The 11,699-nt window shown below is 38.2% G+C and overlaps 2 protein-coding genes across 2 annotated transcripts; one reads left to right on the plus strand and one right to left on the minus strand.

Moving 5' to 3' along the window:
* Window positions 1-1,921: 1,921 nt before the first annotated feature.
* LOC142179469 (uncharacterized) lies at window positions 1,922-4,013 on the minus strand. The gene is made up of 2 exons (XM_075249671.1): window positions 3,958-4,013; window positions 1,922-3,361 (listed from the first exon to the last, which is right to left on the minus strand). The coding sequence occupies exon 2, from the start codon at window positions 3,357-3,359 to the stop codon at window positions 1,989-1,991; it is 1,371 nt and encodes a 456-aa protein (XP_075105772.1). The 5' UTR covers window positions 3,360-3,361; window positions 3,958-4,013; the 3' UTR covers window positions 1,922-1,988.
* Window positions 4,014-6,967: 2,954 nt separating this feature from the next.
* On the plus strand, window positions 6,968-11,154 carry LOC107794385 (uncharacterized). Its single transcript, XM_016616867.2, has 7 exons — window positions 6,968-7,390; window positions 7,762-7,924; window positions 8,125-8,325; window positions 8,424-8,669; window positions 9,984-10,131; window positions 10,277-10,505; window positions 10,607-11,154. Exons 1-7 carry the CDS (start codon window positions 7,072-7,074, stop codon window positions 10,942-10,944), a joined length of 1,644 nt encoding a protein of 547 aa, XP_016472353.1. The 5' UTR covers window positions 6,968-7,071; the 3' UTR covers window positions 10,945-11,154.
* The last annotated feature ends 545 nt before the right edge of the window (window positions 11,155-11,699 follow it).

The raw sequence follows: 11,699 nt of genomic DNA on the forward strand, positions 1-11,699 counted from the left end.
TCATCCAATCTAATTCTATCATTTGCTAGTTTTTGGATTTCTCGACCCAAAGATCGCCTTTGTACTGCAAGATGGGCCAAGACACCCATTGACTTCCTACTAAGTGCATCTGCTACCACATTAGCTTTGCCCGGGTAATAAAGGATATTGATGTCATAATCTTTCAATATCTCAAGCCACCTTCTCTGCCTCAAATTTAGTTCTTTTTGCTTGAAAATGTACTGGAGGCTTTTGTGATCTGTAAACACTTCAGAGTGCTCGCCATAAAGGTAATGTCGCCATATCTTTAATGTAAACACCACTGCTGCGAGCTCTAAGTCGTGTGTGGGGTAGTTCTTTTCATGATTCTTTAACTGCCTGGAAGCATAAGCAATAACTTTTCCATTTTGCATAAGAACACAACCAAGGCCCACTCTGGAGGCATCACAATACACTGTGAACCCACCCGAACCTGTTGGTAAGGTTAACACAGGTGCAGTGGTCAACCTCTTCTTTAACTCTTGAAAACTCTGCTCATAAGCGTCTGACCATTGGAACTTAACTGTTTTCTGAGTCAACTTAGTTAATGGAGCTGCAAGTAAGGAAAACCCCTCTACAAACCTTCTATAGTAGCCAGCTAACCCCAAGAAACTCCTAATTTCGGCTGGCGTTGTCGGCCTAGGCCAGTTCTTGACTGCTTCTGTCTTCTGAGGGTCTACTTTTATTCCTTCACTAGATACCACGTGGCCTAAGAATGCCATTGACTGCAACCAGAACTCACATTTCGAAAACTTGGCATAAAGCTCATTCTCCTTCAAGGTCTGCAAGGCTATTTTGAGGTGTTCTGCATGATCTTCCTTGCTCTTAGAGTACACCAAAATATCATCTATAAACACAATAATAAAGGTATCCAGGAATGGCTTGAAAATTCTATTCATGAGGTCCATGAATGCAGCTGGAGCATTTGTCAACCCGAAGGACATCACTAGAAATTCATAATGCCCGTAGCGAGTTCTAAAGGCTGTTTTAGATATATCCTCTTTTCTGATTCTCAACTGATGGTATCCCGACCTCAAGTCTATTTTTGAAAAGTACTTTGCACCCTGAAGTTGATCAAATAAATCATCAATTCTTGGTAGTGGGTACTTGTTCTTAATGGTAACTTTATTCAACTGCCGATAGTCGACACACATTCTGAGAGACCCATCTTTCTTTTTGACAAACAGGACCGGGGCACCCCACGGTGAAACACTCGGCCTGATGAAGCCCTTGTCAAGAAGGTCTTTCAACTGTTCTCTCAACTCATTAAGTTCTGTTGGAGTCATCCTATAGGGAGGTATAGATATGGGCTGAGTGCCTGGCATGAGATCAATGCCGAAGTCTATGATTCTTTCGGGAGGAAGTCCGGGAAGGTCATCTGGGAAAACTTCTGGAAATTCTCTAACAATTGGCACTGACTGAAGAGCTGGTGGTTCTGATTCTGGATTAATAATGTGAGCCAAATAGGCGAGACACCCCTTACCGATCATTCGTTGTGCCTTAAGATAAGAAATAAACTTACCTACAAGCGATGCTGAACTACCCTTCCACTGTAGGACTTCTTCATTTGGAAATTGGAACCTGGCTATCTTGGCATGACAATCTAACATGGCATAGCAGGAAGACAACCAATCCATACCCATGATCACATCAAAATCCACCATTTCTAACTCTATGAGATCGGCTTTGGTGTTGCGACCTTGGACTGAAACTATACAGCCTCTATAGACTCTGGTGACTTTCACTGACTCGCCAACTGGAGTAGATACTAGGAATGGCTTACTAAGTTGTTCAGGTTCTAGTCCGAGGTTAATTGCAAGGTATGGAGTCACATATGAAAATGTTGAACCTGGATCCATTATGGCATAAGAATTATGTGAGCAGACTAAAAGTATACCTGTAATAACTTCTGCAGATGCCTATGCACTCTGACGATCAACTGTAGCAAACAAACGGGGTTGTCCCCCTCCCTAAGTAACTCGGTCTGCACCTCTGCCTGCTCCATGCCCGGACTGATTATGAGAACCACGAGCCTGAGGTGGTGCAACTGCAGTAGCTGAGGAACTAGAAGGACGAGTTGATCTACCACTGAAATTACGTTGCAACTTTGGGCAGTTGGCCTTTATATGACCAATGTCTCCACAATGGTAGCAACCATGAAACCTGAGCTTGCACTGACCTGAATGTTGCCGCTTACATGTTCCACAAAAACTTTGCTGGTGTGAATGTTGCTCAGCATGACTCTGGCTATGTGAGGATGATGTCCTAAAATTCTGATTCTGGCGAGACTGATTTCCATTACTCTGAGTACGTATGAAGGAAGACCCACCACCTGACTGATGACTGAACTGAGTTGGTGCTAATGACTCCTTATTAGAGGAATCCCTTCCGCCTCCGCTGGATGTACCATTAAATCTGCCTGTTGTACGGGCTTTTTTGTTATGCTCTTTTTCTTCTCTCCTTAGTTGTCTGTCTTTCTCTAAGTGCTTGGCAAATCCCACAACAGAGGAGAAGGCTTCCATCTCTACTGTTGCAGCTGATGTCGTATTCTTAATGTGGTAAGCTAAACCGCCAACAAACCTGCGAATCTTTGCTTTTTCAGTCTTAACCATGTGAGGAGCATGCTTAGCTAACCTTATGAATTCCATATAGTACTCTTGCACACTTTTATTCCCTTGCTTGAGCTGTTCAAACTCTGTAGCCTTAGCTTCCCTATCCTCTTCTGGGATAAAGTTAGCCATGAAGGCCTCTTCAAATTCTTCCCAAGTAGGCGGACCATCATCTTCATCTCTTTCCTTTTCCCACATCTCAAACCAAGCACCGGCCACATCTCTAAGCTGGTAAGCAGCTAGCTCCACAGCTTCATCATCAAATGCTTTCATCACTCGGAGGGCTTTCTTGACACCCTCCAGCCACAATATCGGATCTTCATCAACTATCGAACCACGGAACACTGGAGGACTCAACTTTAAAAATTCATTCACTCTTGAGGACTCAGAATTGCTCTGTCTATTTGATTGAGGTGGAATCTCATCTCTTCTCTCGTTCTGGTTGGCCATAAAGTCTTTAAACATCTCCATAGAACTGTTGACAGCATTAAACATTTGACCCACCTCGAGAGATATAGTTGCCTGAGCCGGGGCTGCTGTTGGGGGCGGTGCTAAATCATCATGCTCCACCCCTTCTTCTCGTTCAACCCGGGGTATTTGGACTCCCTTTGTGGATTTTCCCCTCCTTTTCTGAGTCGAAGCCTTCTTAGTTCTACCTTGAGCCACAATAGTAGCGATAGTTTCTTGAGCAACATCCTGAGTATCAGTGTCAGAGTTGCGAGTACGAGCCATTTCTGCGAGTTTTGGAGAAATGAATAAATTAGATAATTCTTTAGAGGTAGACTCTATTGCACGATCTAAATTATAAAAAAAAGAGACTTTTCCTAAATGCTTGTAGCCTCATGTTTATAAGTATGGCGCGCTTCATACACATAAACAAGACCCTACTAACACAGCTTCATAGACCCCTAGGACTCCATAAACCTGAGACTCTGATACCAAGTTTGTCACGACCCATTTTCTGAACAAGTCGAGACCGGCACTCGATCACTAAATATGACCGAGCGAACCATCTCTGCTTATCAAACCTATTATAACTCCAAACTTTATATGCAACAAAGCAATATTCTAACCAAATACTTTTGATTAATTCAAATATTTAAATAAATCAACTCCAAAGCTTTATTAGTAGTAACTACTGAATTACTGCTAAGTTATTATAAAATAACATCTGAATCTCAACCCAATGACTATGTCTATGAAGCTTCTACTGATAAACTGACGCACTGCTTGGGACATGAAATTTCCTGGACAGTTCTCTAAGTAAACAAAGAAATAACTAAATAAAGATGACTCTAAGGAATACTCCACGAACAAAAGCGGAGCTCACCAATAGCAATGAAAGGGAATGAAATCCTAACTCGTAGCCTGCTCGCCTGCAAATCCGGTTCTTACGTTGTACCGCAGACCAACGTAAGTTCCCAAAAGAGAACGTCAGTTCCATCCACTGTACTCAGTGAGTCTCAACAACAGGGGGAGAAACATTAATAACATATACATTACGAGCAAAGGTTCTAAATGTATGTAAAACATAAAGCTTATAAGAATAATTCTAAAATAATTGCATAATAGCAATTTATGAATATTCTAAAAGAAATTCTTCTCTTTTTCTTTTTTTTTAAAAAAATACTTCACTTTATACTTTGGGAGTTCCAACTATCCTGACTTAATTCTGTCTCAGTCACCGTGTGATCGGCATGGGTTCGATCCCAACCTGATCGAATAGGCCCAATCCACGAGGTGCCACTCGCTTCATGGTTCTCAGCGCTCATGTATCATACCTTAGCATGGCTAAGTAAATTCTCAGCAACGAGACCCTCGGCTCGTATGCTCCCTACTTTGGCACAAGTAGTTTCAGGAAGTCAGCGTCTTGGTCAGGACCCTTAGCCTGGACGATGACCCCTTCTCAGAATAAAGGATACTCCCAAAAATCTTTTCTTTCTAAAACTTCTTCTTGTGACTTTTCAAGTCTAAATCTTTCAAACATACTCATTTTGGAATCCTTAAACGTAAGGTATGGCATAAGAATGAAATAAACATTCAAAAGTATTTCTAAAGATTCTTGCGTCTTCATGAAATTTTCTTCCTTTTTTTTCCATATGAAAATGGCCTATAAAAATTACACAAAAATATGAGAATTTACTGTCTCCACAACACGCATGCAGCAACGTAACAGCTCTACACCTTCAAATAATGAATCAAAGTACAAGCTTTTGGGAATTTCTAATTTTTGCAATATTTATATTAATTTATTGATAGATGTTGCAAGAAGTACTGCCACCCAATTGCATTCATTCAAGAGTTCTGCATTACAAGAAAATACGCCAAAGACATGGTATTTATCAATAGGACATGCATGTTCATTGGAGTAACTAAGTATCGTAGGATCTTTTGATGTATACAATTTATGCACTAAAATAATTCTAAGCTAATAGGTACTCACCCACTCCAATTAGGTAAATATAAATTCTTTTAATCAATTCATCAAACACCTTGTATGCGTGCTTTTGGGAGTTAAACCACTTTAGTAAAGGGTTATATAAACTCACCTCAAAACTTCTCGAGCCAATACGTAGGCCCCAATCCAATTGACACCCGTCAAACAATCGTTTCTACAACAATCAGTGTATTTTAATTAATTTTAAAGTTTTGCACCTAAACACGGAACTTTACTGTTGATATAAAGAAAGAAGGGAATTAACTATTCAATTCTTACCTATTACTACTTAGGGTAATTGACAATAGGAAATTTTATATACCTGAATTCGAATAAGTGATTTGTAAAGAACCCTACATCTTTTTTCTTTGTTGACTGAGTCGTTGCCTCTGTTTCGTAGTGCTCTGTTTCAGTTTATCGTGTAACACTTCTAATCCTTCTGCTGAATGCACGTTTTAGCCCTTTTTGTTCTGTTGAGGCTTTTTAGCCTTCAGCCTTTTTTTTTCTTTCTTTAGTTTTGTTTAAGGCTTTGCCTTATGGGCTTTAGTATTTTCCTTCTCTTTTTTTTCTTTTCTTTTTAATTTAGTTAGTAATTAATATACTTATTCTTAGTAATTAGTAATATTAATAAATTAATATTCCCTAATTGTATATTCAATTATTTAAATATATATATAATATTTTTTTCACTATAGGCAAGAAAAATAAAATAATAATAATAATTTAGTTCTATAATTAGCGTGTCTCGAAACTTTTATAAATTTGAGGAGTGTTACACAAGAGGTCTATAACAAGCTATTTGGTCAAGTTTGGAGGTGCACTAATATCTTGGAAGTCAAAGAAATAGTAAATTGTATCTAAGAGTTCAACAGAAACTGAATTCAGGAGTATGGCTTCATGCACAGCTAAGATAACCTGGCTAATAGGATTGTTCAAAGAGCTTGGAGTAGATGTGGAACTCCCAATAAAGCTGAGGTGTGATAGCAAGACTGCAATCCAGATAGCAGTCAATCCAATATTTTATGAGAGAACCAAATATATAGACAATGATTGCCACTTTGTAAGGGAAAGAATCATGTAGGGAATACTCAGAACTGAACATGTTCTAACCAAAGAGCAACTAGCATATCTTCTCACAAAGAGCTTAGGAAAGGTTCAACACGACTACCTGCTATGCAGACTTTGGAGTACAAATCTATTCAAGTCAACAACTTGAGGGGGAATGTTAAGTGTACTCAAGTCCATCTAACTGTGGTTAAATTTATTAGAATAGTTAACAGAGTTGGTTAGTTAGTTAATGTATAAATGTGTATAAATAGAACACTATAACAACAAATTAGTTTGAACAGCCATTTTCACATTTCAACAAAATCAGTTACTCTCTCTGTGCCTATGGTTCTATCGAGTTCTCTCCTCTTCCTCTCTAGCTGAACCGTCATAGCCATGTAAGTTAACAAAAACATCCAACAAGAAATAATATCTGGATTATACATTCTTGTATTACTAATTCCTACAATAGTAATTCTTGTACTACAAGCTCTACTTTACTAATTCACGCATTGTTAATTTGGCATAATTTGTCCCTTAAGTCAAACGAACCCCAAATGTATCTACTACTTTCTCTATTCTATTTTATATGATTGTATATCTTTTAGCACATAAAAAAATCATAATTATTATTTATATTTAACATAATTTAAGTAACTTAAAATTATTATTTATTTTTAATGATATAATTTTATAGTCATTCAAACATCATATTTTTAAAGAAAATCTTAAATACGAGTCAGTCAAATAGTTTCCAAAAATATTCATATAAAATAAAAAATGGAAGTACTACTAGAGACTTTAACTGTATAACATGTGGGAGGTAAATAAAGGAAAAAGGAAAAAGAAAAAAGATAATTAAGAAAAGAAAGACTGGATCCTAGGTTCGGGGGTGAAAAGTTAAAGGCTCAAAGCTGGCCAGGGGAGAAGTACGGTATTCAGTATTCACACTGTGAAGAAATGAGGATCCAGCTGGGATCTCGTCGGAGGCGACTGTCTCTCCACCGCGCACTCGTCGCCACTGCAATTTTCACAGCCATTGGCCTATTGATCCTAACTTTGAGGTCCGTCGATCCATCCACCCAACTCCCAATCACCACCTCTGATTCTGAAAACAGAGATGCTAAGCCAGCTCATACTACAAATCTCCGCTCTGATGCTGCTCAATCACTGAAAACATGCGCTACGGTTGAGGAGATGGGCGAGGTCTTTAGCCGTGGGTTTTCAGAGGAAAGTTACCGAGTCAGGAATATCATTCAAAATCACTTTGCTATTAATGGTACTTATTAACTAACTTCATTTCATTTCATTTTACTATTATCTATTGGATTTGTGAACCACAGTTATGCTTAATTTTTTATCAAATTGCTGGAAGTACTGTTACAGTTTCGGAAAGTTAATTAAGTTATATACACCGACACCGACATTGCAATCAATCAGTGTAATTTTACCTGTTATGACAAGTTACGGGAAAATTTTATTTTGTGTCTGTCAGTTGTATGAGTCAACCTTTTGTGTCACAGTTTTGTGGACCCAGATTTCTGTGGATCCAGAAGTGTAAGATTGGGGTCCACAAATCTGTGAGACAAAAAGGAGCCTCATACAACTAGTACTATCAACGGAAATCATTTCATACTGTCTCCTTTTTAGGTGCTTCGAGAGTCCGAGCGCTTCCGCCAGAGGAGTTCTGCAGGCATGGTTTTGTGTTGGGGAAAGCATCAGAAGCAGGTTTTGGTAATGAGATGTACAAAATCTTAACTGCGGCCGCACTGAGCGTGATGTTGAACCGGTCGTTGATAATTGGGCAAACCAGGCATATATTGGTTCTCTCTCAAGCCTTTCTATTTGTACATATCTAGTTTCGGATTCCATATTTCTTAACTATTTCTCGTATATAAGTGAAGTTCTTTTTCTTCATAATAAATAATACTATGGATTATGCATAGTTTTAGTGGCCTAGTACTCTGGAAATATCTTCTTTACTGTCTAATTTTTGCATTTCGAAAATTTCAGGGGTAGATATCCTTTTGAGGATTTCATCTCTTACTCCAATATTTCCTTTACATTGAAAGAAATCAAGCACCTTTGGAGACAGAATGGTTGTCTGACCAAGTATGGGAGGCATCTCATTATCAGAATTGATGACTTCCAGAAGCCAGCACGAACAAATGTTCTGTGTAGCAATTGGAGGGTTTGGGAACAGCCTATTATCTGGTAAATGAGAATGTCATTCATGATTCTTGTTCTCTACACTCTTCCTAAAATTTTATAAAAGAAAGTAATCATTTCGATGAATGACTTTGTTGGGCCAGGTTCCAGAATACAACAGATGCCGTGGCTGCTCAATTTTTCTTGAAGAATGTACATGATGAGATGAGGATAGCTGCTTCTAATTTGTTTGGAAAACCAGCTGACCTTCACCATAGGCCTAACGTATTTGGGGAGCTAATGAGACTTCTCATATCTCCGTCGGAGAATATTCAACATGCTGTGAACTGGGCACTTAGTGGTGGTGCTGACCCTGATATTGCTCTACACATGCGGATGCTTATGAATAGGTAGTGTAACTTGAAAGTTTATTCTTGCCTCGCCATATAATAGGTCATTACTATATAACTTTCTGATTTTTTATTTTTTTTTAATAAACACTTGCTGAAGTTGAAGGTTTCTGGTAAAAACTAGTAGCTGAAGTAACAATGTCTCAGTTAGATTAAGATAATGTGAAGAAAGTTGAATAGTTTGGTTGGTCTCTTACCAGTATTCTATAGTAGGGTAAAAGCAAATTTATCTATTTAAATCCAGAAAAGAAATGAGTCAAAAGTTGCACAAGTTCTTGATTATACTATTCTATATCCTAAGATATTTAAGCTTCAAATTCGAAGCTGGTTCTTTTACTCGTAGAAGCTCCAGTTTCGTTCTGTGCATAAAGTCCATATGATGCAATAGGCTATCGTAGTTCTACATCTTCTTCCCATTATCTTTCCCAATGCATGAATGAACATAGATTATTTGTCCTCCAGTGCATTGTTTCTGATAGTAGAGTGATTTGCAGTAGATAATCTTCTTTTGATAAGTTGCACAATATATAATCTTTTAAGAGATGTTTGGAAACTAGTGAAGGGAAAAGGAGAGAAAGGGAGGGGAAGTTTGAAATTTTTTTCCCATTGTCTGGTTTGGATGAAGGAAGAGCAAGAATATGAGAGGAAAAATTATTTTCCAAACTGAAGAAAGAAAAGAAAATAACTTTCTTTCATTTCTCTTGTTTCTTTGTGATATTTCTTTTGCTCCTCCTAAAACTAGGGGTTAGTTTTTGTTTCAACAACAAATGGAGCTCAAGATAGCATTGTTGATTTTCTTATTACTTGGTTAAGTTATTGTTCCAAATTATCTCTTCATTTTGAACAGTGAATGCTTGAAGGGAAAAATAGAGCATTTAATGCCTTTACCTATCCAGACCTTATGCTATGTGTGAATTTTCAAGATCTCAGGATCTAGGTAAATATGACCCCACTTCCACTTATCAATAGTTCACTGACTTGCATGGGGTTTTCCTGTTCTATTTCCCTTTTTTTTTTGTGTCCATCAGAAAGAAAGTAAAATAGGGAGAAAATTTTCTAGATGAAATTAGTTTATCCTGCCTTGGAATACTTGCAGTTTATTTCAGTGCTACCTTTCCATAACAGAGATTGTAGAAAAAGATTTGATGCTGTACCTTTCCAGTGCATGTGGATCATACATGTAGTGGGGACAGTTGATGTTGTGTATATTTGCAGTTTTTGCAGTATACGATTTTCAGTAGATTGTCAGAAAGAATTAACATGAGCCCGTACTCCGCAGTTAATTATCAACTTTCATCCTTTTTATTTTCTCAGGTCCATTAGAGCAGTTCAAGCAGCTTTCTCTTGCATCAGAAAATCTGTGGAAAATCTGAAATTGACGTCCAAGCCCAGAGTAGTTTTAGTTTCAGATAATCCTTCTCTAGTCAAAGATATTGCTCCAGACTTGAATCAGTTTGCAGAAGTAAGCTGGTTTTTCCAGTTCCCTTGTTGCTGCTTAATCTTTTAAAATAACAGGAAGCACTACTTATCAGAGATCCAACTTGTAGTACTCCAACTTCACAATCTGAAGGAGCTGGGTTGTTGACATGCTTATTTGGTTTTGCTAGGTCCTTCACTTCGATTTCGAAAGCTTTAAAGGAAATATATCTGGCAACTCACATGTTCATACTCTCAATTTTAGAACGAAGGATTGGGGTACAGCACCAAGATGGGTTGCATTTGTTGATTTCTTTCTTGCTTCACGTGCAAAACATGCAGTTGTCTCTGGGGCTCACCGGCGTGTTGGGACCACGTTTGCTCAGCTGGTTGCAGCGTTGGCTGCAGCTAACAGCCTTGGTAACTTTGTAACTTCACAGTGGTTTAATCCCACCCTTTGGTGAATATGTCTTTTTTTTTTTTTTTTTTAAATGTTTCTCACTCACATATATCTTACTCAGATGATAGATCCTCTGCTGGATCAAACTTCACCTTCCTCAGTAGCTTCCAGAGTAACTTGCTTGCAGAAGGTCTAAAGAATCAGATTGGTTGGGGGCACGTATGGAACCGATTTGCTGGTACGTTAAGCTGCCACAACCAATCTAAGCAATGTGCTCATACTCCTATTCTTCCGCCTGCATGGTGGGATGGACTTTGGCAGTCACCTATTCCACGGGATGTACACAGAATGGAAGCATATGGCATCCGCCTTTCTGGTTTTGGGACATTTGATGACAATCAGCTACACTCTTTCTGTAGTTCAAGGAAACAATCTGTGCTTACCGTTCCATTAATTTAGATATGTTGTTAGCCACATTCATTGGGAGATTTCTCCTGGTCATGCTGATTTTATTTTGGCATTGATTTATTTTTTTCCAATTAGTGCGCTACTTGAGCTGATGCATGTCGAATGCTGTTGTATTCCCGAATGGCCGGAACAGATCCTAAAGACCTGGAGTTACTGAATTTAAATTACCAACAACAGTGGCATTAATGTCAAATTCTAAAATATTTGCAGTCGTCCTTATGAATTCTCACTTAAATTTGCTTCATTTGGATCTTCATTCTAATATTAAATAACTTTGGTCTTTTCTTTAAAAAAAATATATTAGATCCTTCTTTATGGTTTCTATTGATATGCACATCTCTAAACAAGCTTGGTTGTCTACGATTCTTCCTCGAACCTGATTTCTATTCATATACACCTCTAAACAAGCCTGGTTGTCTGTGATTCTTCCTCGAACCTGCGTGAACGTGAATTATCCTGTGCATCAAACTGCCCTTTTTGTGGTATTATCTATATGAATCTTTTACTTACATTGTGTAATGTTTTTGGGATGTTTGTAATTATTTTGAGAGATTGTAGACAGTTTTGCTCCCATATGACTCCACTGGTGCACGAACATGTTGATCCACCAGAAAGCACGTTTTTTTCTTCTGTGTTAGCTAATCTAACAATGGGATTACACCCACGAAGTGTTAACTTTAGATTACAACAGAAAGCTGAACACTTAATACACATTGATATAAAGTAAAAGCAAGCTAGCCTATTTC

The sequence above is a fragment of the Nicotiana tabacum genome, chromosome 3, assembly GCF_000715075.1.
Source record: "Nicotiana tabacum cultivar K326 chromosome 3, ASM71507v2, whole genome shotgun sequence".
NCBI lineage: Eukaryota > Viridiplantae > Streptophyta > Magnoliopsida > Solanales > Solanaceae > Nicotiana > Nicotiana tabacum.